The sequence below is a fragment of the Schistocerca gregaria genome, chromosome 5, assembly GCF_023897955.1.
Source record: "Schistocerca gregaria isolate iqSchGreg1 chromosome 5, iqSchGreg1.2, whole genome shotgun sequence".
Taxonomy (NCBI): domain Eukaryota; kingdom Metazoa; phylum Arthropoda; class Insecta; order Orthoptera; family Acrididae; genus Schistocerca; species Schistocerca gregaria.
In genome coordinates, this window is record NC_064924.1 from 462,203,099 (window position 1) to 462,230,509 (window position 27,411).

Genomic DNA, 27,411 nt, shown 5'->3' on the forward strand with positions numbered 1-27,411 from the left:
CAGGAAATAGCACAACGCCAGGAAAAGTATTTGGTAATGACCAGTAAACGTAATAGATTCAAAACTGTCAGAGAGTTGACTGTTCAGTTAAATACAACTAGCGATACACTAGTGAGTGAGTTAACAGTGAGACGGCGCCCGACAGCTAAAAACCTCCAGGGTTATGTAGCGGCGAGGAAATCATTGTTGCACCCTGGTAACGAGGCCTTAGTTGGTTACGTCACACCAACATTGGGCAGTATCGGACTGGGAAAGACTGTTGTTCACTGATGAATCCAAGTTCGAAACATTTGGAAGTACACGCCTTCTATTCGTACGCCGTTCTCCCCTTGAACGCTTGAATCCTTTGTGTGTAATTCCAACTGTGAAGCATCAAGGGAATTTTATGACGGTATGTAGATTTTTTGGAAGGAATAAGATTTGGTGAAAGCAGATGGAAAATGAACCAAAAGGATTATCATGCCATTCTCCAGAGACATGCCAAAGACCTGGTTTGCGACTCCTTGTGAAAGGCTTTGTCTTGCAGCAAGACACCGACGCAAAATACCGACTTGTGGGAACTATGAAGTCTCTAGAGGTTGAAAAAGTTTTGTGATTTATGGAATGGCCTCCTTAGTCTCCTGATTGTAACCCAGTCGAGCTACTATGGGATGAGTTGGACAAAATGGCCCGAAAACGAGGGATCATGAGTGGGACACACGTGAGGGAGGTTCTGCAGCAGGAATGGAGACTAATTCCAATTTAAGACTTGACCCATCGCATGCCGAGAGTATGCAGGGCAGTGATTAAAGCAAAGAGTGATTATTTTGAGGAACCTGAAATGTAAAAGTTACATTTACCGATGTACTGTTTGAGCGTAATAAACATTTAGAAAATAACAAAATCCAATCTTATTTATGGATTCTTCCTTTACTTCTTGGTAGAACAAAAATAATGTATTTGTTATTCAACCTTAAATAAAATGCAATTTTATAATGCATTTTTTGCAGTGCCCATAATCAGTTGACATCTCCAAACTATTAGAGGGCAGTGTATGTGCAGTACAATGATGTATTTGTGTAGGTACAGTCAGCGGCATATATGGATACTGACTGCGAAGTATGTTGCTAATAGAATTATTAACAACGAAGTAATAAACTTGAAGATCAAGCATGGTGCGACAGTTTTCCAAACATGTCAGTATTTATGACGACATATCTCCTGAACTATGTTTGGTTCAAATGGCTCTGAGCACTATGGGACTTAACATCTGTGGTCATCAGTCCCCTAGAACTACTTAAACCTAACTAACCTAAGGACATCACACACATCCCGGCCCGAGGCAGGATTCGAACGTGCGACCGTAGCGCTCACACGGTTCCAGACTGAAGCGCCTAGAACCGCTCAGTCACAATGGCCGGCCTATGTTTGGTACGAGAATATCATTTTGTAGGTACGTTCAGCGGCAGATAAGGATACTATCTGCAAAATGTGTTGAACACAGATGGTGGAAACGAAGTAATAAATTCAAACGTCATGTACAATGCGTCTGTTCCTCACGCATATCATTTTATGTGATGTCACATTTCCTGCACTGCGTTAGGCAGGTGCTTCTTACCCCCACTGCGACTGTTGCCTTACTGACGCGCAAGTCGCCGAAGTGGCGTCAAATCGAAAGACTTGCACCCAGCAAACGGTCTACCTGACGGAAGAACCTATGTCACACGACATTTACATTTTTATTGGGGATAAGCAAGGTTAATTATCGATTCATATCGGAAATTTTACTACAGAAATTGACGAAGCAAGGCACAGATGAGAAAAGCAATTACATCTTCCAAGGTCTTATCGGGTGCTCCGTTTCCATGCCACTGGTGAATCTGAGTCCGTTAAAAACTGTAATTTTGATACATAAACATCAATGACGTCATAGAGGTCTATGACATGTCCATCCCGACAGTATTGTGAACGCCGAGTGTTTGTTTTTAATTTGTCCCACTGCTGTCAGTCACTTGCATTCTAAACACTGTTTTAATGTACAGCATATTCCATTTAATACTGTGTCACATTTATTTCTGTTCGATAATCTTAACTTCTGTGTCATAAAGACACGGCTTCAGTTCACATTTTCAGATAAAGCACTGACGTATTTTCAGCAGCAAGTTCTGTACTTTCTCCACGAACTCAGTCCGTGCGCCACTGGCACAGCTGCAAGATAGACTTGTAATATGTCTCCAAGCATCTGGATGTTGGGCTGATTTATGGGCTCTTCCACAGGCATGATGCACTCAGACACATTAGTGAAGGCATTAGCTTTGTCATGTGGTGCGAAGGCATGCCAGTTGGGAGTCACTAATGGAGGTGTCTTGGAAGCTTCTTTGTTAAAATTCGGACTAGGTCACACAGGCTAGTGGTTGGTGTGATTGATGCCAACTTGTCTGCCCACCATTTATTATGATATTCACTGAGGGCTACCTTAATGTGCTGCTGGGGAAGATTGGCCTGCATCTTAAATGTCATATTGTTTCGTGAGACACCACTTTTTATTAAAGTGTTTTTTCTCTGTTATAAGGGGGAAGCTCTCCTGCGAGAGATCTTCAGGGCAGTGCTGTGCGCCCGCCATGGGTGGCTGGCACGTGGATTGAGTAATGGCTTCTGTGGTGGCCATTGTGATGTAGGAAGAGATCCATCAACGTCAGTGTTGGCTGATAATGGATTTGCTGTGAGAGCACAATGTAGTCTGCTACAGTAGTCATCCCAATCTGTCTTGGCAGTGCTAAAGTGGCTAGTGGTGGGGAAAAGCTACTCGTAGCAGAGAAAATGACCAGTATGTGGTCTAAGGAGAGCACATGGATGGCATCACTTGTGATAAATCCCAAGATTCCCTTGACTATGCAGAGGTACAGAACATCTGGATGCTTACCATTCTTAAGGTAGCTTGTCGGTTTGTCAGGAGTGCAGACCAGCTCGGAAGCAGTAAGCTACCTTGCATAATGTATGACCACTGCAGTTTATCTTAAAAGAATTGTATGTCGAGTGTTTAGCATTGATGTCACCAGCAATAATATACTTTTCCCCATGCTGGATGGGACTGAGTGTGTTCTCTTCAGGGAGGTGGTCTTTGGGTTGTCTGTAGACAGCCATAAATGTCATGAAGCTGTGGCTGGTTTCCACCACCACAGAAGTGGTTTACACATTGGGGAGCTGCATAGTGGTGGAGAAAATTCAGTAGATGGACAGCTGTCCCACTGCCTGAAGTAAGGTGATCTGTGTAGTGGCACATACAGTTCACAATATTAGTCCTTAATCACAGTTTCAAGTGAGTCTCACTGACTATACAAATGTTAAATTTTGGTGTGCAGCAAAAGCTCAAACTCCTTCAATTTATAGAAGACATTGCAGCATTTCAATTTGCAAAGGTGATTTTCTCCATGCATCTAATTTAGGGAATGACTGGTCTGTAGGGTGTAGCTGGTAATAGGGAAGAGTCCTCTGATGACTTTTTGAAGAGCTGAGATAACGGTGCCAGCACAGTGACCAGCGTTTCCTTACGTTCAGTGACAGTCTGTCTTAACTCATGAATCAACACAGCAAGATCTGTAGTGTTGTTGATAGGCCTGAGTAATTCCAGGGACCATGTGTGATTGGAGAAATCCCATGGACTACTTCTGCTGTTGTCAAGTTCTGCCTGATTTTAGCAGATTGTTGCTCCATTAATGAGGGCCATAGCTGTATTCCTTCATTCTTCTGGTGCTGCAATGTGAAAACAATCTTTGACTGGTGGGTGATTCTTAATGCCATCCTCTAGCTTCTTGGGTATAAAGGGGCGGTAGTCCAGATTGCTGTCATCCAGCATTCTTGTGCTGAACACAACAACTATCTCCAGTACTCTTAATTTATCCAGACTTCATCTCCTTAATTGCTTACCTTTATGCAATTTCTTCCCTTCAATTGCAGTTTATAACCAATAAATTATAGTCAGAGTCTGCATTTCCTCCCAGAAAAGTCTTACAGTTAAAAGTGTCGTTTCAAAAGTTGTCTTAAGATTATATGATCAACATGAAACCACCCTGTCCCCCTTGTCTCTCCCCTATACACAACCTCCTTTCATGATTTTTAAACCAAGTACTAGAGATTATTAAATTATGATCTCTACAAAATTTTGCTAGTGAGCTTCCTCTTTCATTCCTTTCTCCCAATCCATGTTCACCTATTTTTTTCTCTTCCTTTTCCTACCACAAATTCTGGTCACCCATCATAATTAAACTTCTGTCTCCTTTAACAATCGGAATGACTACCTTTACCTCATTATACATTCTTTTAATCTCTCCTTTATCTGCAGAGCTAGTTCACAAATAAACTTTTCTACTGTGATCGTATTGGCTTTGTATCTTTGAACTTCTATTGATAGCCCTATGCTTTTCAAGTTTTCTACCCTCTCTACAAAATTTAAATCTCTGACATTTCATATTCAGGCCTGAATGGAAGTTTTGTTTCTCCTGATGGCAACATCCTCCAGAGAAGTTCTCACCTGAAAATCCAAATGGAAAACTGTTACACTTCTGGAATATTTTACCCAAGAGGAAACAATTATCATTAAGCCAGACAGTAGCGCTGCATGCCTCAGTGAAAAGAAAATGGCTATAGCTTCCCCATGCTTTCTGCCAACCACAGAACCAGCACAACAAGGCTGTGTTTGCTAACATTACAAGGCCCTGCAACTACTGAACAAGCTGCTACCCTCTTCATGAGTGATGGGTGTCTGACCTTACCACAGATGGCCCTCCATTTTGGTTGCATCTGTGGTATGGCTGTCTGTATCACTGAAGTGCACAAGCCACACCACCCTGGCATGGTCCATGTTTCACTGGGGACTGGTACTGTATTGCTCTGAAAAATGAATTGGGAATGCTACATATAGTTTTTCTCAATCCAAACATTTCAGCTGCAGGAACTAAAAATATCTTTTCTTGTGAATTATCCTGCACCTGTGAGAAAATTACAGTAATCTTCTATACCACATGCCTGTGCCTTCAAGAGATGAGGCAAGTGTATTAATTGTTCATGCAGATCAGATCATGGTCTTATCCAAAGCAGGTCTATGTTCTATTAATTGACTTCATGTTGATATTTCACCTTTGACTGGATGGCATATGGCCTCTTCCAGTCTAGTGGTACACAGCTGACATGCAGCTCCATTGTTGGTTCTGATTGTGGTGAATGTACTCATTTCTTAATGGCACTGATAAATTTCACAAAGAGATTGTGTAATGGTGCTTCGTAGTGAAAAAAAAAAATTCTTCTGATACAGCTGCTGAGGATTCCTCGCCCCCCTCCCCCCCAATTACACTTACCTAGTATATTACTGGGATTCTATCCCAATGCATTGTCACACATGTCCAATAGTCAAGTGCTCTTACCTAATATTTTACTCATCATAGAGAAATGGTATATTTATGGATACGAGTTCATATTCCAATTCATACCTTCTCAATACTGCTACAAAGCCACTCCAGGAACTCAATACTACCTATTTTTCATTTATTTATTTATTTATTTATAATTTTTTGCAGCTTCTCAGAAATAAATAATAGTTGAAAAAAGTAACCCTACTCCCCTTGTCCCTGCTTGAAGTGTGATGAATGCATGAGAGTGACACAGAAACGATTGGTATTGAAAAAGCAATCATTTCTGAGATTTTATAAGGTTACATTTTCCTCTTTGAATTTAATTCTCCTTGTGAGCTCTGCTGGGATGAACTGTTGGAGACCTTCCTCCATCTTTAGGTGATTGCTGAGAAATGATGGAATGGTATATTGGCATGGCCTCATTGGGATCCTCACTTTCTGATACGATTTTCCCATTTTTGCCTTTGTTGTTTCCTGTTGTCATAGTTTTTCTCTTTTTCAGCCTACCTACCTCTTTCAGAAATTTTATTTCTGTTCTCTGCTCAAGCCCTAATATTAACCTTGTGCACTGTATTTTGTTGACTGCTTTTTGCTATATGGATGGTACTAAGTGAAAATATAAGTGATGATTAAATCAACGCCCTAGCTGCAATTGATATACATCATTGGGGACAGGCTGAAAATGTGTGCCCCAACTGGGACTCGAACCCGGGATCTCCTGCTTACATGGCAGGCATTCTATCAATCTGAGCCACCAAGGGCACAGAAGATAGTGTGCCTGCAGTGACTTATCCCTTGCACACTCCCCGTGAGACCACATTCCCAACAATCCACACCACTATATTTGTATTGCATCCAATAGATGTTTGTCCATCACACTCATTACTCATGGCAGATTAATCAACCGAGTTGGGGCATAGTGTGTGCATTCGCACAAGAAGGTCAATGGCTGGGTAGCTGTATTTTAACTATATATGAAGGAAGTATCAGTTCCCGAAAGAACAGATTTATTTTAATTATCATTTCATTCTAGAGAAGCTGCGTGGTCATCAGTGGTATCTGTTCTTTCAGGAACAGATACTACCTTCATATATAGAAAACATAAGTGATTAATAGGTGGATAGTAGTCTACAACATTTTTGTTCATAATGTAATGTCCATTCAGAGCTATTTTAATGATACATAGATGGTGCTTTATAAATTTTAAAAGGCAGGAATATGGACTTTGTTCATAGGTGAAAGTAATAAAAACCTCTTTTTTTCACAGCCGGAACTTTATCTGTGCACACCAATAAAAGTGGATCCAGGCAAGAACTACTATATTGGTGAGTCTATTTCTTTGTATTGTTTGTCTAAATTAGTGTTAAGCATTTGGTTAGATGACTGACTTGACAAATGTCAGACTACAAATCAGAAGATTCAGTCCATGTTTTAATGTAAGATTTTTTTGAATATAAAGTTCTCAGTTAACTTGCTGCATCAAATTCAGACAAAGTCCCAGGCTTATGATGATTGCAATAGGTGTCAATCAATAATATATTTAAATATGTTGCCAGTCTGTATGCTGGAGAGCCAATAGTACTGATGACTGATCTTAGTGGGCTGCCTATAATACGAAGACTGCCTGCTACTGAGATAAATAGTTAGCTCTATTGGCTCTCCTATGTAGGGGCTGGTGGAGTATTTAAATAAATTGTTATCACCTAGGTGGCCACTGCAGCACCATATTAAGAACTTGAAAATATTTGTATGTTTCATAGAGTGGTTGAGGATAGGCCCAAGCAAAGCCATGGTCAGCCTCAATGTGGTCTCCCTTTTTACAGAAGTATCAGTAGATGACACATTAACACTACTGACTTTGTAACGACCACGTATTTTTTGTATGGTGGAAATTATTATGAAATGACTAATGGAACAGCCATTGTTATGCATCGCAAACTGTAGATAATTTTCAATGGAGATTTTCAAAGAATGAGTGTTGAACAGAGACCCACTCCATCCATCTTGCTTCTTTGGATATGTTGATGATAAACTTGAAATCTGGCTGCATGGCACTTCATCAACCATACTGTGATGAGCTGTGCAGCAGCAGTGTGGTGTAATGGTTAGCATTGTTGTCTGGCATGCTGCAGGATTCCAGTTCAAACCCGGCCACCAGCAGATACCTGTTATTTCACATTATCCGTTCTGGAAAGTTCTTCAAACTTCTTATCTTTGTATATTTTGGAATATTGGATGTTTGTATAAATAGCAGAACTCTCCATCCAAGAGTTCTGTTCTGTGATTTCAGTGCGAAGTGGTGTGCTTCATCGATGAACATGCTTTCAAATTTGGTTCTGGTTGTGATGTGACAAAATTAATATTATACATCTAGGTATAAGATTTATAGCAGAGGTGGAGAAAGATGGTAAGTTGCCTTTCTTAGGTGTGCTGACTGAATGGAAAGCAGATAGATGACTCAGTCATTCTGCATCAATAGTTAATGCAAAAGGACCTCTGCCCCAGTAAGTGTAGCTTTTCTCATCCAGCTCGAAAGAGAGCTGTGCTGACAAGGATCACCTCAGCTCCAAGATTAATAATCTGATACAGTGTTCAGAAAGAATGAGTATTCAGTCCGTGATATTAGTTCTACACAGGTGAGGAAACATACACAGTGTGCCATTTGAGCAAGCCAAGAGGACTAACACACAAAGTGGCTTTGATTCTGTGGTGTAACAACTAATAAGATTGGTAGAGTTCCAAATAGGCAAAGAATCAGACAAGTTTCCAGCTACCCAGAAAAATGAAAGAAACCTATATCTACATACATACTCCGCAATCCACCATATGGTGCATGGCGGAGGGTACCTTGTACCACAACTAGCATCTTCTCTCCCTGTTCCACTCCCAAACAGAATGAGGGAAAAATGACTGCCTATATGCCTCTGTACGACCCCTAATCTCTCTTATTTATCTTTGTGGTCTTTCCGCAAAATGTAAGTTGGCGACAGTAAAATTGTACTGCAGTCAGCCCCAAATGCTGGTTCTCTAAATTTCCTCAGTAGCAATTCATGAAAAAATGCCTCCTTTCTTCTAGACTCCCACCTGATTCCTGAAACATTTCCGTAACACTGGCATGATCATGAAACCTACCAGTAACAAATCTAGCAGCCCGCCTCTGAATTGCTTCTATGTCCTCCCTCAATCTGACCTGATAGGGATCCCAAACACTCGAGCAGTACTCAAGAATAGGTTGTATTAGTGTTTTATAAGCGGTCTCCTTTACTGATGAACCACATCTTCCCAAAGTTCCACCAATGAACCAAAGACGACTATCCGCCTTCCCCACAACTGCCATTACATGCTTGTCCCACTTCATATCGCTCTGCAATGTTATGCCCAAATATTTAATCAACGTGACTGTGTCAAGCGCTACACTACTAATGGAGTATTCAAACATTACAGGATTCTTTTTCTTATTCATCTGCATTAATTTACATTTATCTATATTTAGAGTTAGCTGCCATTCTTTACACTTATCAGAAATCCTGTCCAAGTCATCTTGTATCCTCCTACAGTCACTCAGTGATGAATCCTTCCCGTACACCACAGCATCATCAGCAAACAGCCGCACATTGCTATCCACCCTATCCAAAAGATCATTTATGTAGATAGAAAACAACAGCGGACCTACCACACTTCCCTGGGGCACTACAGATGATACCCTCACCTCCGATGAACTCTCCATCGAGGACAATGTACTGGGTTCTATTACTTAAGAAGTCTTCAAGCCACTCACGTACTTGGGAACCAATCCCATATGCTCGTACCTCACAGGAGCTATGCTTTCTAAAGCCATGCTATGCATGGACAGCAACTTCTCTGCCTCAAGGAAATTCATTATATTTGAACTGAGAATATGTTTGAGAATCCTGCAACAAACCGATCTTAAGGATATTGGTCTGTAATTTTGAGGGTCCGTCCTTCTACCCTTCTTATATACAGGCATCACCAGCGCTTTTTTCCAGTCGCTCATGACCTTACATTGGGCAAGAGATTCACGATAAATGCAAGCTAAGTAAGGAGCCAATGCAGTAAAGTACTCTCTGTAAAACCGAATTGGAATCCCATCAGGACTTGGTGATTTATTGATTTTCAACCCATTCAGCCAATTCACAACCCCAGGGATGTCTATCATTATATCCTCCATATGGGAATCTGTATGAGACTCAAACAGCGGTATGTTTGTATGATCCTCCTGCGTGAAAGATTTCTCAAATGTTAAATTTAAAATTTCAGCTTTTATTTTGCTGTCTTCCGTTGTCAGGCCAGACTGATCAGTGAGTGACTGGATGGAAGCCTTTGATCCGCTTACCGATTTTATATAAGACCAGAATTTCCTTGCGTTTTCAGCAAGATCTTTTGCTAAGGTATGACAGTGGTATTGGTTGAATGCTTCGTGCATCGCTCTTTTTACAGCAGCACGAATCTCTACTAACTTTTACCTGTCCTCATTCTCCCGATTTTCTTGTACCGCGAGTGCAACTGCCTTTGTTTCCTGAGCATTTTCCGAATTGTGCTGTTAAACCACGGTGGTTCTTTTCCATCTGTAACCCACTTTTTCGGCATATACTTGTCCAATGTGTGATTTACAATGTGTTTAAAATTTGCCCATAACTCTTCCACGTCCATCGTACCAGAAGTAAATGAAATCGATTCATTTACTAAGTGGGATGCTAACAACTGCTTATCTGCTCTTTCTAGTAAGAATACTCTCCTAGCCTTCTTGACCGACTTTTTAACTTTTGTAACCATAGTCGTAATGACAACATCATGATCACTAATCCCTGCCTCAACACTGACACCGTCAATGAGGTCTGGTCTGTTTGTGGTTACCAGATCTAAAATATTTCCATTACGCGTTGGCTGTTAATTTAGCTGCTCATGACAGTTTTTGGATAATGTGTTCAAAAGTAATTCACACAATGTCTGTACCACCTGTAATGAATCCATAGACATCCCAGTCTATATACTATGTAGGTTGAAGTCGCCTCCGACTAATATAGCATGATCCGGGTACTTCTGCGATACAGAATGTAGACTCCCTTTGAATGATTCTAGAACTGTCACGGTGGAACCTGGTGGCCGGTAATAACACCCCACAATTAACTTCACAATCACACTCTACTTCGACCTCAGTAGACACAATATTTTTGTCAACTGCAATGAAGACTCCACCTCCTACGGTGTCTAATCTGTCTTTCTGATACACGTTCCAACCCTCACTAAATATTTCAGAACTTCCTATCTCAGGGTTCAGCCAGGTCTCAGTCCCGAGAATAATTTGTGCACCACACGCTTCCTGGTGAGCAGTAAATTCAGGAGCTTTATTCCGAACACTCTGAAAATTTACTGCTAATATCTTGATAACTGAAATGTCTTTACACTGAGTGTGTCCCGATTTCCCTGCCTACACGTCAACTGGTGAGTGTTCATCAGGACACCTCGCACTACTGTCTAGCCTAAAAAAAAACCATGTGCATGCCACAAGTACTCTGCTACCCGAGTAGCCGCTTCCTTTGTGTAGTGCACCCCTGACCTATCTAGGGGTGTCCTACAATTCCCCACCCAATAGTGCAAGTCTAGAAACCTGCAGCCAAGACCGTCACAGAGTCATCAAAGCCTCTGGTTGAGACCCTCCACTCGGCCCGAAACCAAAGGACCCCGATCCACTCTGGGAACGATGCTGCAAATAGAGAGCTCTGCTTGCACCCCACGTGTGAGGCCAGCGGTCTTCACCAAATCCACCAGCCGCCTGTACGAACTGAGGATCACCTCAGAACCCAAGCAACAGGCATCATTGGTGCCGACGTGAGCAACTACTTGCAGAAGGCTGTACAACATATGATCAATAGCCGCAGGCAAGGCCACCTCCACATTTTGGATGAGGCCCCTCGGCAGACAAACCGAGTCCACTTTGGATTTCTTTCCAGCCCTGTACACTGTTTCCCTAAGGGGCTCCATTGCCCACCTAATGTTGGAGCTCCCAATAACCAGCAAGCCTTTGCCCCTGTGTGCCTGCATGGGCCCTGCTGAAGGAGTGGCCACCTGCCCCTGACAAGACGAATGGGCGAGGCCAGCCAGATAGCCTCCACATTGACCCTCTGCCTCAAGCGATGCCAACGCGTTGCAGTCCGCCACTCACCCTGAGGTGAGGGTGGCCCCAATGCGCCGGGTACATCTACATCTACATCTAGAGCCATTCTCCTCAAGCACACCTGACGGTGTGTGGCGGAGGGTACCTTGAATACCTCTATCGGTTCTCCCTTCTATTCCAATCTCGTATTTTTTGTGGAAAGAAGGATTGTCGGTATGCCTCTGTGTGGGCTCTAATCTCTCTGATTTTATCCTCATGGTCTTTTCGTGAGATATACGTAGGAGGGAGCAATATACTGCTTGACTCCTCAGTGAAGGTATGTTCTCGAAACTTCAACAAAAGCCTGTACCGAGCTACTGAGCGTCTCTCCTGCAGAGTCTTCCACTGGAGTTTGTCTATCATCTCTGTAATGCTTTCGTGATTACTAAATGATCCTGTAACAAAGTGTGCTGCTCTCCATTGGATCTTCTCTATCTCTTTTATCAACCCTATCTGGCATGGATCCCACACTGCTGAGCACTATTCAAGCAGTGGGCAAACAAGCGTACTGTAGCCTACTTCCTTTGTTTTTGGATTGCATTTCCTTAGGATTCTTCCAATGAATCTTAGTCTGGCATCTGCTTTACCAACGATCAACTTTATATGATCATTCCATTTTAAATCACTCCTAATGCATAATCCCAGATAATTTATGGAATTAACTGTTTCCAGTTGCTGACCTGCTATATTGTAGCTAAATGATATGGGATCTTTCTTTCTATGTATTCGCAGCACATTACACTTGTCTATATTGAGATTCAATTGCCATTTCCTGCACCATGCATCAATTCGCTGCAGATCATCCTGCATTTCAGTGCAATTTTCCATTCTTACAACCTCATGATATACCACAGCATCATCCGTAAAAAGCCTCAGTGAACTTCCGATGTCATACACAAGGTCATTTATGTAGATTGTGAATAGCAATGGTCCTACGACAATCCCCTGCGGCACACCTGAAATCACTCTTACTGCAGAAGACTTCTCTCCATTCAGAATGACATGCTGCATTCTGTTATCTAAGAACTCTTCAATCCAATCGCACAATTGGTCTGATAGTCCATATGCTCTTACTTTGTTCATTAAATGACTGTGGGAAACTGTATCGAATGCCTTTTGGAAATCAAGAAACACGGCATCTACCTGGGAACCCGTGTCTATGGTCCTCTGAGTCTCGTGGACTCGGCGGCTGAGTCAGCGGACGCAGCAAGCGACACTTGGGGCATCTCAAGCGATGAGCCAGACCCTCTGCCATTGCTGCACCTTAAGGCAGCAGCCTGAAGATGGCTGACCGTGGCCAACTAGCACGCTCTGCTGCTCGCGAACCGCTGCCAGTTCCTCCTGCGCCAGCACACAGCACGCACACACCCTATCCATTCTACTGCTAATATCTAACGACTCCATGAATTTATACTCTACAGCTATCAATAAGCAATATTACTCCTCTCAAATACGAGAATATGCAAGGATATTATGTAATTAAATATGCAAGCGCACAAACACTCGGAAAGAAATTAAGAATCAAACTACGAAACAAATATCAAAGCTAAATATGTGACTCGCTACTGCACTGGTGCTGCACTGATACTTCACCAGCGACTGCTCAAGGCTCACTGAGCTGTGTATGATGATGATGTGACCTGTTTAAGGTAATCTTGACCTGAGAGTACCTTGAGAGTGTGACAACAGTAACAGGGGGCAGTCTATACAGACTGCTGCCAATTGTCAGTGAATACCAATGTCACCTTAAATACAAGAGTATTGTAAAATCAGCATTGGCTGAGAATTCTGGCTCATATACCAAACTGTTGGGACTCTGTGATTAGAAAAACAGTGGCAATTACTGTGATAACAATTTTGAAACACACTGATTATAAGAAACTTCCTGGCAGATTAAAACTGTATGCCCGACCGAGACTCGAACTCGGGACCTTTGCCTTTCGCGGGCAAGTGCTCTACCAACTGAGCTACCGAAGCACGACTCACGTCCGGTACTCACAGCTTTACTTCTGCCAGTATCCGTATCCTACCTTCCAAACTTTACAGAAGCTCTTCTGCGAAACTTGCAGAACTAGCACTCCTGAAAGAAAGGATACTGCGGAGACATGGTTTAGCCACAGCCTGGGGGATGTTTCCACAATGAGATTTTCACTCTGCAGCGGAGTGTGCGCTGATATGAAACTTCCTGGCAGATTAAAACTGTATGCCCGACCGAGACTCGAACTCGGGACCTTTTTCCTTTCGCGGGCAAGTGCTCCACCAACTGAGCTACCGAAGCACGACTCACGTCCGGTACTCACAGCTTTACTTCTGCCAGTATCCGTATCCTACCTTCCAAACTTTACAGAAGCTCTTCTGCGAAACTTGCAGAACTAGCACTCCTGAAAGAAAGGATACTGCGGAGACATGGTTTAGCCACAGCCTGGGGGATGTTTCCACAATGAGATTTTCACTCTGCAGCGGAGTGTGCGCTGATATGAAACTTCCTGGCAGATTAAAACTGTATGCCCGACCGAGACTCGAACTCGGGACCTTTGCCTTTCGCGGGCAAGTGCTCTACCAACTGAGCTACCGAAGCACGACTCACGTCCGGTACTCACAGCTTTACTTCTGCCAGTATCCGTATCCTACCTTCCAAACTTTACAGAAGCTCTTCTGCGAAACTTGCAGAACTAGCACTCCTGAAAGAAAGGATACTGCGGAGACATGGCTTAGCCACAGCCTGGGGGATGTTTCCACAACGAGATTTTCACTCTGCAGCGGAGTGTGCGCTGATATGAAACTTCCTGGCAGATTAAAACTGTATGCCCGACCGAGACTCGAACTCGGGATCTTTGCCTTTCGCGGGCAAGTGCTTTACCAACTGAGCTACCGAAGCACGACTCACATCCGGTACTCACAGCTTTACTTCTGCCAGTATCTGTATCCTACCTTCCAAACTTTACAGAAGCTCTTCTGCGAAACTTGCAGAACTAGCACTCCTGAAGAGCTTCTGTAAAGTTTGGAAGGTAGGATACGGATACTGGCAGAAGTAAAGCTGTGAGTACCGGACGTGAGTCGTGCTTCGGTAGCTCAGTTGGTAGAGCACTTGCCCGCGAAAGGCAAAGGTCCCGAGTTCGAGTCTCGGTCGGGCATACAGTTTTAATCTGCCAGGAAGTTTCATATCAGCGCACACTCCGCTGCAGAGTGAAAATCTCATTGTGGACACTGATTATAAACTTAGCATTGCATGGAAGTGTGCATTTGATGAAGAAAGAGTACAGAGGAAGACATCTCATAGTTTACTGCCTGATGTATGTGGTGGTGCTGTAACTGACACTGGACAAAGAGTGTGAATGTACTCTCTGGCCATCAAGGGTGCCACCTCAGCATACGTCATATCTACAGTGTAATCTAGAAAGTTGGATGCCATCCTCTGGGCGTAGAGGGAGAGCCTTGCCAGTTTCATGACAGACTTAGATGATGATGATGATGATGATATGAGGATGGTGATGATGACAGTGATTAGAAGCTTAGGGTCGAAGGCCTCCATCATTAAAGATTTTGTAGCCAGGTGGTTTAATTCCTACGTTAAACTGTATGCTCTCCATAACTGGCTAATAATGTGGGATTCTGACCTGTGAAAAGCCAAGAAATGCCACTTCAACAGGACCCTATCTCTTGTAGCACAAAGACCTTCCAAAAAAATTTGAAGGAAAAATTTGTCCACTGTCCAATTGATGTTCATGATGCAATTTACCCCAACCTCTATTGTGAATGATTGGTAATTATTTGTAGGCAAAACCTTACTCTCCCTTATATAATCACCATAAAATATTTTATTCAAGAGTCCATGCAATAATAACTAACCAGAATTTTATCCACAAATGAATATTCATATACAAAAAATAGTAAGTTACAAATACACGTCTTCATGGAAGTGAAATGAAAATCACATGTATAACACATTTGTTAAAATAAAAGCAAGTTTAGGTTCAATAAAAACAAATACTGTCCCACTTGATCTCTTGAATGTGTCCAGTTTACATTGTTAATAATCTGATTAGCAAAAGTCACAAATTGACTCAATAGAAAAACTAAAATGTAGTAGGCAGAACTATCTTTATACACAATCAGCACACATTCTTGAAATATTATTTATTTGATTTCTATTGATCTATTCTCTTGAGAATATGAAGAATTAGAGGTTTGTACTCTCGGTGATCTGAAGATTATGCAAGAATTAATTATCTGCTTTCATTAAAAGCAAATCCTTGTGACTTCGAACAAGTTTGGATACAGGAAAATTTTAGGGACAGCTCCTGAAACTCTTACTGTGTGTGCTAGATCCAGAATGGTAAATGTATTTACATGTTTCAGTTGAAAATTTAAAAAATGGAAAATCACTGACTATAAATTAAACTGCAGTATTGTGAAATGTAAGGTATTGAAAGTTTCCATGTTTTATGAAATGAAAATTGAACTTCACAAAACAGTTTGTATTTTCCTTGAAAGTGCTTAAACAGTTCAAATATTTATCATGACTGCTGTTTATTGCACTAAGTTGGAACAAATCATCATTGTACTTGTCCATTCAGTTTGTCATTTTGCAAGTATTCTTCTACAAACAGTCAATAATAAACCACCAGGATAGATGTAGCTGCTGTAGTCATTTCTATTCATAATTGCTGTTCAACTCATATGGAATAACAACTGCATTTATCACCAAACGAAACATAAATTGACTGTTGTCCTCTATTCTTTGCTATAGCTCAACCTTCACTATCAATCTATAAATTCAGGGGCAAATGCTTATCCTGCCGCAGCTGACATTGTTGTTCTGCTTCACAGTGATCAGTAGTTGACTATACATTATCATCAAATGACTTTCTTGTCATTGTGAACTTGGATCAAAGGAGAACATTAGCAGAAGGTACACATAAACTTATAGCCTAATTAAAGTTAAAGGGATGACAAGGAAACTAGAAGTAAACACCACTCACAGAGTAATATTTTTACGCATAATACAATGCAGTTTTTTTATTTGATAGTAGTGGTCTTTGTTTCTGTATGCAGAATCATGAGAACACTGTTAAAATGTTTTTGATTGATTTTACTCTGGTGTGAGAAACATTACAGTTTACAGATTTTGTGTACTGTAATTTCTGTAAATACACTGATATGCTAAAAAATTATTAGCACCTGCCTAATAATGTATTTCTCTACACAATACAACAGCAGTTGTGTGTGGCAAGGATTCAACAAGTCCTTGGTAGGTTTCCAGAGGTACGGTATGTGGTACCAGAAGTATATGCATAGACTGCACAGTTGCCATAAATTATGGGCAAATGGCCTGTAGGCTTGTAGCTGGTGCCAAATAGTGTCCTAGATGTATTCCCTTGGATTGAGGAGAATTTGGTGGCAAAGATATCAACATGAGCTGACTGTCATTGCCTTAAAACCACAGCAGCATTATTCTGACCTTGTGATGGGCAGTTGCACAGCTGGAAGGTGCTATCACCATCCAGGAAGCCATAAAGCATGAAAGGATGCAGGTGATGCACAATAATGTTTACAAATTCTGCAGCTGTTGCAGCGCATGGATTACCACCACAGGTGCCACAGATGACCAGATGAATGTTCCCTATAGCAAAGTACTTCTCTGCTGTGTGATACACATTCTGAGCAGCTGTTTGCTCACATGAGGGCATATCTGGACATGATTATCAACCTGATGTAGCATACGTGATTTGTATGACCAGGCAGCACATTTCCCTTGATCCACCATCCATTGTCCCTTGCCCATTGTAGGCATAATTAACTATGTCATTGGGTCAATGAGGGAACAAGCAAGTCATCTTTGAGCCACTCACATATCTGGTCAGTATTGCCTCATGTGTTCCTTCATTAAAGACCTCAAATGGGGCACCATGTCAACAATGTGCACTGAATAGTGTGCTCTGTAACACTTTCGCATGTACTAGCACTGCACTCGGTTATTAGATCTGCCATGGATAACTGCCTATGTTACTTTACCAAGTGGCCAAGCCTCAACATGAAGTCTGCATTCTGTGATGAGGCATAGATGTTCAGCATTTTGTCTGTCACCTACTTGTGGCTTCACCATCCTTCATCCACTTTTCCATAGATGCTCACAGCAGTAGTATGTCAACGAGCTTTATTGTTTGGGATGTTCATTCACAGGTGATGGGTCACAACAATCTGATCTGTGTCTAGGTTGATAGTGTACACTGTACTGTACACGACAGCATCGTCGGCAAACAACTACAGACTGCTGCCCACTCTGCCTACCAGATCATTAATGTACATAGAGAATAATAATGGTTCTGTCATACTTCCTGAGGCAGTCCTGATAACACCCTTATCTCTGATGAACACTCTCCATCAAGGACAACATACTGGGTTCTATAACTTAAGTCATCTTTGAGCCACTCACATATCTGGTCAGTATTGCCTCATGTGTTCCTTCATTAAAGACCTCAAATGGGGCACTATGTCAAATACTTTCCAGAAATCTAGAAATATGGAATCTGCCTGTTGACCTTGATCTACAGTTCACAGTATTTCATGTAAGAGAGGGGTATGCTGAGTCTTGCACAAGCAATGCTTTCTAAAACCATGCCAATTCATGGTCTCAAGAAAATTTATTATATATGAACTGTGAAAGTGTTCAAGGATTCCTCAGCAAACTGATGTTCAGGATATTGGTCTGTAATTTTGCTCTTCTTATACAAAGAAGCCACCTGCACTTTTTCCAGTCATTTGGGACTTTGCAGTGGCCGAGAGATTTGTGATAAATGCAAAAGTAAGGGGACAATGCTGTAGAGTACTCTTTGAAAACCCAAAGCTGATGCATCTCTGTTTCACATATAAACTTTCCTTACTGTACCACATACTTGCAGTGCCACCAGTTGGCATCTCATCTCATGATGGCCAGTGGTTATAATGGTTTGGCTCATTAGTGTACCTGTGCCTGTAAAAGTGTGTAATACTTTTCCTCAGAGGAATTTTGTTAGAGAAACCCAGTGTACTTAGTGTCAAACTGTCTTTTTTCTCCCAATTTTTCATATGTTCTAGATGAATAATATATTAGAGTAACCATTTAATTTTTTCAGTTACTTTTGTTTCAATTGTGATTCCTAAGTTTATAAATGTGACATACATGTGTTTTACTCTCAAAATAATCGAGGTTTTGATTCAGTTCTTTTATGTCAACAGTTGGATTTGAACCAAATGCTACAATGGCCACAGCACATCACATGTTGTTGTATGGATGCTCAGAGCCTGGATCACAGAAGCCTGTTTGGTAAGTTTGCATCCTTCAAAAAATGTCAGTGCAGTGTAGGCTACACACTTGTTTGCTTATTTTTACTCCAGTAGTTCCATAATCATTGCGTGGGCCCCTAAGTCCCTGTGCAAGAAAGGTGAGAAGCTGTAGGATAACGCAAGACACATCAAAAAATAACTGTACAGACAGGCCTTGTGTGCTGCATGCTGTTGATTAACTGCTGTCATGATCTACCATGCCAAAGGAATCCGTTTTTTTTTAAATAGTAATTTGAGATAAGCTTAGCTCATAAGAGTTGTAGTAAATCCATCAGAGGCACTCATGTGAACAAAGAGACCAAGTCAAAACTTGCTTAATGAGAAGTACTTTGAACAAACTGATTGTGTTGTTGTTGGTAGCTTACTGTCTCCTGTAGTAGGTAACCCTTTTATGGAATACATTGAGGACAAAGCATTTTGAAACTTGAATGTTCTTTGAGATATTTAGATGATACCTTCTATAATATGGCCACATCTGACAGCAATGCTTCATTTTTTGGAACATCTCCCTCCACTTAGCATCGGCATCTCCACTAGTGGAGAAAAATGGATATGTCCCATGTCATGCTTTGTAGAAAAGAGGACGGCTCCTTGGGTCACAGTGTGTTTTGTAGACCTGCACAAACCAACCTGTACCTGTGAACTACAAGTTGTCATCACACATCTGAATTCAGTGGCATATTATTGTCTGTCATCCGTAGAGCTGGAGCTATCTTGGATCCAGAGTGCTCATCAGCAGAGCATAGCCATCTGCGTTCTTTTTCCAGAGCAGATAATCCAATAAGCAGATTTCCTTTGCATTTCAGCCAGCATGCACTAAACCTCAATAGCAGCCAGAACTGGAGAATTCCAAGAGGATGTTTTTTTACCTTATGTGGGTGGCATGTCCTTTAAGGTGAGCAGGCTGTTGAAGAAACATAGTATGTTCTACCTTCTGGTGTGAATATAAAAGATGTTAGATTCCATTGAAGATGACCTAGGTCTAAGGAGACCAGGAATATATTAAATCCTCTTCCAGTGTAGGAAATTTTAGATTACCCAGATGTTCTGTACTGTAGATACATAAGTGGTGAACATAGGCGCCACACCAGACTGGGTCAGCCAGGAAAAATCTGCTGTTTCTAAACACAGTGGTAACGTAGGACACATTGTTAACTATGGTGAGACCAATACCTCCTCATCCATCTCCACGTGCTGGGGCTCCATCATTAAAGAAGCATTTGAAATACACATAACCAACAACTTATACTCACATGACCTGAACTATAGCATCACTTACTTCCTTTCTTGTGGTGCAGTCTCCCACCTCAGACTATCCTTACTTCTTTTCTTCTCATGGTAGCAGCCTTCAGTGTTCACCAAGCTATTTCCCCTTTTCTGCTTTCTTTTGCCAACATTTTAATTTGTTTTGCTTACGTCTCTATTTGGCTGAAGTAGTTTTGGTCCCCTTCTGAAAAATTTTCAACATTTTTTCTGCAGTGTTGATCAATGGACCATCTGTGAAAGAACATCTCAAATACCACTTATGGTCTACTGTGTTAACAATACTCTGTGTGCATTAACTGCTTAGTCTTATATATGGCCAAAAGCTAATGTGGTAACTAATCAGACATGGTGGGATCATTGCATACCCTTTAGGTAGGACCCCTGACAACACAGAGATCACACTTCCAGTGCCTGAGTTTGCTAGCTCCATGCCCGTCTTCCTGGGGCATCAGGAGTCCCGACAGTGACTGTTGTGCCAGATAGCCTTCCTGTAGTGGGTTGGCACCCATGGCGAGAACCTTTAATCAGAGAAGGTAGTATCAGAGTGGACTTTTCATGCAAGAAATGTATCACATTGAACTAGCACTATGGCCATTTTCATTCAGCCATCACAACAGACAGGTACAACATGGACTGCTATAATCATACTGTTTTCCCTACTCTGACTACCGTCATGGGTGGAGGGAGTGAAACAATTAATTAATACCTAGTGTGTATTAAATGGGTGAGGATACTGTTATGGTTTTTTTTTTTTTTTTTTTTTTTTTTTTTTTTTTTTTTTTTTTTTTTTTTTGGGAGCACACATGGGATAAATTTGGAGAAATATGGTGTGGACCATTATTGATTAAAGCCTGTTCTGCTGGACGATCTCAAGCTCTTCAGACGTGTGAAAGACTGTGTGACCTACTAGTGATTGATCTACATAAAACTTGAATATGGTGCTTGCCCTCAAGACAGATGAGGAGCTATGACTTAATCTTATGCAGTGAGGTGTAAGTTTTATCTGAGGCATACAATAGGTCTCAAGAATAACACAGTACACTGATAGAAAAAAAATCAAAACATCAAGGAGGAATTGTACAACATAAACAAAAGTTTGTAGGAATGTTTCTACACCTGAAAGATGATGTGTGTTCAAATTTTACACCAGTCACATAAGAGTGGTGTGAGTAACGCCACTATGAGGATGCAAATCAGGTGTGCTCTAAATACACATAATGGTCATGAGCATTAGCTACATTTGAGCTTCAACGTGATGAATTGATGTTGGTCAACAGGGATACGAGAAGCTGGATGTTTATACCACAATATTGTAGGAAGACATGGCTGGAGTGTAGCCACTGTACACAATTGCTGGCAGCAATGGTCATAGGAATGTATGGTCTTATGACCATAAATCCATCAAGGCACACATGTGAACAAAGAGACCACATCAAAAATTGCTTAATGAGAAGTACTTTGAACAAACTGATTGTGCGTTCACTTTTCACGTGGCCTTCTGGGCTCCAGAAGGCCATGTGGCATTACCAAGAGGGAAGTGTTCAGCATATGGCTCTCATGCATCGTACTGCATCTACAGCAGCAATTTTAGCAGCAGGTGGCATTAGCATGCCACAAAGACTGTTACAAATAAGTTACTTGAAGAACAGCTCCGAGGCACACACCCTGTACTGTGCATTCCATTGAGCCCAAATGACTGCCTTTTGTGACTCCAGTGGTGTCAAGTGAGGTCTCATTGAAAGGCAGGTTGTGTTTTCAGACATAAACTGGTTTTTCGTCGATGTCAGTGATGGCCATGTGCTGGCTACGGGAGGCCAGTTGAGGTCCTGCAACCAACTTGTCTGTGTGCTGGACACTCCACCTACATGTGGAGTCATGGTCTGAGGCGTAATTTTGTGTGACAACAGAAGCACTCTTGTTGTTATCCCATGCACCCTGACTGCAAATTTGTATGTCAGTCTGGTGATTTGACTGTTATGCTGCCATCCGTAAATAGCATTTTGGGAGGTGTTTCCAACAGGATAATGCTCCCCCACGAACCTCTGTTGTAACTCAACATGTTCTGCAGTGTGTCGACGTGTTGCCTTGGCCTGCTGAATTATCACATCTGTTTCCAATTAAACATATATGGGATATCAACAGACAACAACTCCAGTGTCATCCACAAACAGCCTTAACCATCACCATATTGACCAACCAATAGCAAGAGGCATGGCACTCCACCCCACAAACTGACCTGTATGACACAATGAATGCACATCTGCATGCTTGCACTCAACATTTTGGTGGTTACACTGGTTATTAATGCACCAGTGTTTCACATTTGCATTGCCTTAGCTGGCACTTACATTAAACTCTGATCTACAAATGGTAATCACTTTAATATGTTTTCTAGACAAATGTATTCCTGAAATTTTATTACTCTACATTAATTATTTGTTGGTGTTGCAACTATTTTCCATCATTGTAGATACATAAACTTCCATCTTAGCTGTAAAAGGAAATTTCCTTCCAGAAAAGTTAGTGTACAGGTGTAAGATTAAATCTGATGTCCCACCACCCATGAGGTGTTTCCAATGCTTATACATTGATCATATGTTGTCCTGCTGCACAACAGATACAAAATGCAGGAACTGCAGCTGATTGCTCCACAAAGATTGTCCTCGTGAACAACCATCATAATGTGTCACTTGTAGTGAACTCCATTCTCCATGTTCACTGGTTTGTCCAGTGTTGAAAGAAAAAAAAAAAGCAAGACAAGAATATAAATCACTTGACTGCCTTTCACATACTGAGGCAGGAAAAAATCATGAATGCGTGAGTCATGTCGACATGGCAATGTAAGTCACTGCTGCCAACCTGTCGACCTCAGTTTTTTCTAAACCAGATCTACCTTTGGGAACCACTTCCCTCACCCAGGTGGGGAAGCATCTTTGTCCTCTGGGATGTACCATTGATGGGTCTCCCTTTTGGAACGTCTCCCTTCAAAAACCGACAGATCAGAGGCACAGTGCTTGCCAATGGCTGAAGGAGCTGTGGCCTGTGGGTCTCAGGGCATTCACTTTTCATCTGTCCCCACACAAACAGTGGATAAGTGCTTGCAAGAAACTTGGCCAGCTAAAGTTGTGTAGGAGGTGGAGGTGGAGGCGGAGGTGGAGGCAGAGGTGGAGGTGGAGGTGGATGTGGATGTGGAGGCAGAGGCCATGTCTCCCCTTGCTGTTGGATTCTCAGCCAATGTTCACTAATGTTGTCCCATGTGCATCAGTGAGAGACAGTGGTTGTGAGACATGACTAGTTCTTCTGGGCCCCTTCATGCCTAACTGGGACACACTTAATGTGACAAACCATTGGAACTGTAATGGATACTACTGTTACCTGCTGGAACTGCAACACCCAATTTCTTCTTATTTTGCAGTCTGCATTGCCCTCCAAGAAACTCACATCACTGATGAGCATTTCCTAACACCTGGTGGTTACCGTACAGTAGGTCAGACTCATACTAACCCTGGGAGGGCAACTGGAGTGGTGTGTACATAGGTTTGCAATGATGTCATCAGGGAATGGATTCCCCTCTGTACCATGTTGGAATTAATAGTGGTACAAGTGCAAACTATCCCAGAAATCATAATTTGTAACATTTATTTACCTCCAGGCAGCACACTTATATCCCTTGAGTTGTCCATCTTAATCCAACAGATCCCCCTCTCTTTCTTTTCCACATCTCCCCTTTCTCCTACTTGGGGATTTCAATATGCTACCACACCCTGTGGTGAAGTAACACTCACCTTTATCTGGAAGGAGCCATTTCATTGACCAGTTTCCATGTGATCTCAATCTGTGTCTTCTCAGTGATGGTACTCCTACTCATTTCAGTACTGCACATGGCACCTCTTTGGCTAACAGCCTTTTGATCCTTTTCCCCCCCAATGTTGTTGCTTCACTACATTGGTCACTTTGCAATGTTATTTATGACAGTAACCACTTTTCAGAGATCCTATCACTTACCTGCTGCTGCCCAATGGACCAATTACCATGATAGGTTCTTTGAAGAGTCAACTGGCAGTTGATGAACACCTATGTTGTCACCATAACCCCATTTATTAGATTGCATTGACAAGGTCATGGAAGATGTTTCACAACAGCTTTCCAGGATCGCCTTAGGTCCTTGCATCCTTCACAGGCTGCTTTCCTTACTTTTAAGAGACTGTGCACTAAGACTCACTGTTGAATTACAGGAATGCTTTGAGTGCTATGATGACTCCTTCAGAATGTATACCTCTTCTTCCCAGATGTGGGCCAAGCTCTGTAGTCTTCTAGGCCACCAAAGACTGAGAACTGTTCTAGGTCTTGTCCATCAGCATGGTCTTTGTACCAGTATTTTGGTTCTTACTGAACACCTTGTGATCAACTTTGCGACAGTGGTGGCATACTCTTCTTACTGGCTATTTTTATAATGCAGAAATGACAAGTTGAAATCCTTCCCGTAAGTTTCACACACTCACCAAGCCAAATCATATTCTAAGCCTTCAGACTTTTCCTCATTTTAAGATACAGCCCCAGGCCCCAAGTGAATTCATAATCAGATGATCCAGCATCTGAATGTTACACAAAGGCTACTCAGTGTCTTCAACCGTATTTGACTCAAAAGTGTCCTCCTTTTCCAATCGCAAGAATTATATTCCCAATCCTTAAGCCAGGCAAAAACCCAATGTCTGTTTACAGTTACCAACTGATTGGCCTCATCAATGCACTCTGCAAATTGCTTGAAAGTATGGTTGCTCACAGATAATGCTTGGTTCTTGAATCGCAGGACCTTTTGTCCATCTATTAGTGTGGTTTCAGGAGGGAACAATTCACAACTGACCATCTAGTTAGGCTGAAAGTGGAAATCCAACATGTTCTTTCGAAATGTGAACATCTCACTGCAGTATTTTTTGACCTACATAAGGCATACAACACCACTTGGGACCAACATATTTTACTTAACCAGCATGGTTGGGGCTTTTGAGGTTCCATACTGATTTTTGTGTCAGTTTTTATCCCACCAGTTGTTGTGGGTTGGAGGTCGTAATTCACTCAGCTCTTCATGGATCCATGAGAATGGTGTCTCACATTATTCATACTGAGTGTCAAACTCTTCATTGCTATCAATGTGCTAGTGACCTCTGTCGGGCCACTGGCCACAGCTGTGCTGTATGTCAAAAAATTTTGCATTTGGTACAGCTCCCACCCCAAAGCCCCAGCAAATGCCAGCTCCAATGTGACTCCACTTAGACTGTTTGCCATGTTCCCAGGTTTGTCCTGCAAAAACTCTGGTCAGTGCATTTCAGTCATCATACAATGGTCCACCATGATCCAGTACTCTACTCAGGTACCCAGTGCTCGAATATTGTTGCAGTCCATTTTTTATGCCTGTTTTTCGATAAAAAGCTGACTTGGGTGCCCAGTATTTGTCAGTTAATGCTCTCTGCTTCCTTGTCCACATCTCTTGGGATGCGGATCGTACAACTCTTCTCTGTATTTACCGGGCCCTCATGTTCTCCCAAGCAGACTGTGGTTGCCAGGTTTACAGCTCGGCAGCACTTACAGATTCAAAATTCTTAGACCCAGTCCATCACGGTGGCTTTTTAATAGCCACTGTTGCTTTCCAGACTAGTCCTAGAGACAGTCTCCTTGCTGAAAGTGGAACCTCTCCTTTCCAGAGGTGACAGTACCAAATGTTGCTCACTTATGCAGTCACCATCCAATAATTTACCTCAATCCAACATAAGATATTCGTTGTGCATACAAGGTGGATTGACCCCTGGCTCCTGCTCTTGGGTTGGATTATTAGATGGAATGCCCTCTGCCTACCTGCTGAAGATGTGCTAAGATCAATGTATTCCGTGTTCCTAAAGTTTGCCATGCCCATGACCTTTTGACATCTGTTTTTTTTCCCAAGAGCTTCTGGTTGCTACTGTCATTTAAAATGACAGCTCTAAAACCATGGATCGAATGAGATATGCTTCTACATCTCCTGGCAGTCAGGAACAACATTCATTGCCAGGAAGGTGTAGTGATTGACGAACTGTCACTTTTGCACAGGGGATTCATGTGAAAAGGTTTCCAACATGATTATGGCTACCTGACAGGAATTAACAGACTTTGAATGCGGAATGGTAGTTGGAGCTAGATGCATGGGACATCCCATGTTGTAAATCATTAGGGAATTCAATATTTGTGATACACAGTTGCAAGAGAGTGCTGAGAATAGAAAATTTCAGGCATTACCTCTCAGCACAGACAACGCAGTGGTTGACAGCCTTCACTTAATGATCAAGAGCAGCAGCATTTGTATAGATTTGTCAGTGCTAACACACAAGCAACTCTGCATGAACTAACCACAGAAATGTGGGACCTACAACAAATTTATCCATTAGGAAAGTGTGGCGAAATTTGGCATTAATGGGCTATGGCAGCAGATGACCGATGGGGGTGCCTTTGCTAACAGCACGACATTGCCTACAGTTCCTCTCCTGGGCTTGTGAAAATATTGATTCAGCCATAGATGACTGGAAAACTGTCACCTGGTCAGAAGAGTCCCAGTTTCAGTTGGTAGGGTTAGCGTGGCACAGACTCCATGAAGCTACAGACCCAAATTGTTAACAAGGCACTGTGGAAGCTGCTGGTGACTCCATAATGGTGTGGGCTGTGTTTACATGGAATGGAATGGGTCCTCTGGATATTCAGCTACTTGGGGACCATTTGCAGCTATTCATGGACTTCATGTTGCCAAACAAGAATGGAATTTTTATGGATAACTATCTGTCATGTCAGCTGGTCCCAATTGTTCATGACTGGTTTGAAGAACATTCTAGACTATTCGAGTGAGTGGTTTGGCCAACCAGATTGCACAACATGAATCTCACTGAACATGTATTGGACGTAACTGAGAGGTCAGTTCGTGCACAAAATCTGACGTCAGCACAACTTTTGCAATTATGGACGGCTGGAGGCAGCATGGCTGTTTTTCTGAAGGGGACTTCCAATGACTTGAGTGCATGCCACATAGAGTTGCTGCACTATGCTGGGCCAAAGTAGGACCAGTGTAGTATTAGGAGGTTCTATGACCTTTTTAATCTCATTGTATTTTATTGAACAATCATCCCTTGATAATGTTTTAGTTCACAGTGTCTCATTGATCACTTTTATAGTCCATTGATCACTTTTATAGTTGTCATCCTGTGATATCTGCCACCCATGACTTACTCTCTGACC

General features: G+C 42.0%; 1 protein-coding gene and 3 non-coding genes across 4 annotated transcripts in view; 2 read left to right on the forward strand and 2 right to left on the reverse strand.

Moving 5' to 3' along the window:
• Positions 1-27,411, forward strand: part of LOC126272234 (peptidylglycine alpha-hydroxylating monooxygenase) — a 207,806-nt gene that overhangs the window by 124,189 nt on the left and 56,206 nt on the right. Inside the window, exons 2-3 of the mRNA XM_049974936.1 lie at positions 6,655-6,712; positions 18,781-18,868. Of these exons, the coding sequence (XP_049830893.1) occupies positions 6,655-6,712; positions 18,781-18,868 (146 nt within the window). The remainder of the gene's footprint in view (positions 1-6,654; positions 6,713-18,780; positions 18,869-27,411) is intronic.
• Positions 13,466-13,540, reverse strand: Trnas-cga (transfer RNA serine (anticodon CGA)). Its single transcript has one exon. It is a non-coding gene; the product is annotated as a tRNA-Ser (tRNA).
• Trnas-cga (transfer RNA serine (anticodon CGA)) lies at positions 14,067-14,141 on the reverse strand. Its single transcript has one exon. It is a non-coding gene; the product is annotated as a tRNA-Ser (tRNA).
• On the forward strand, positions 14,623-14,697 carry Trnas-cga (transfer RNA serine (anticodon CGA)). Its single transcript has one exon. It is a non-coding gene; the product is annotated as a tRNA-Ser (tRNA).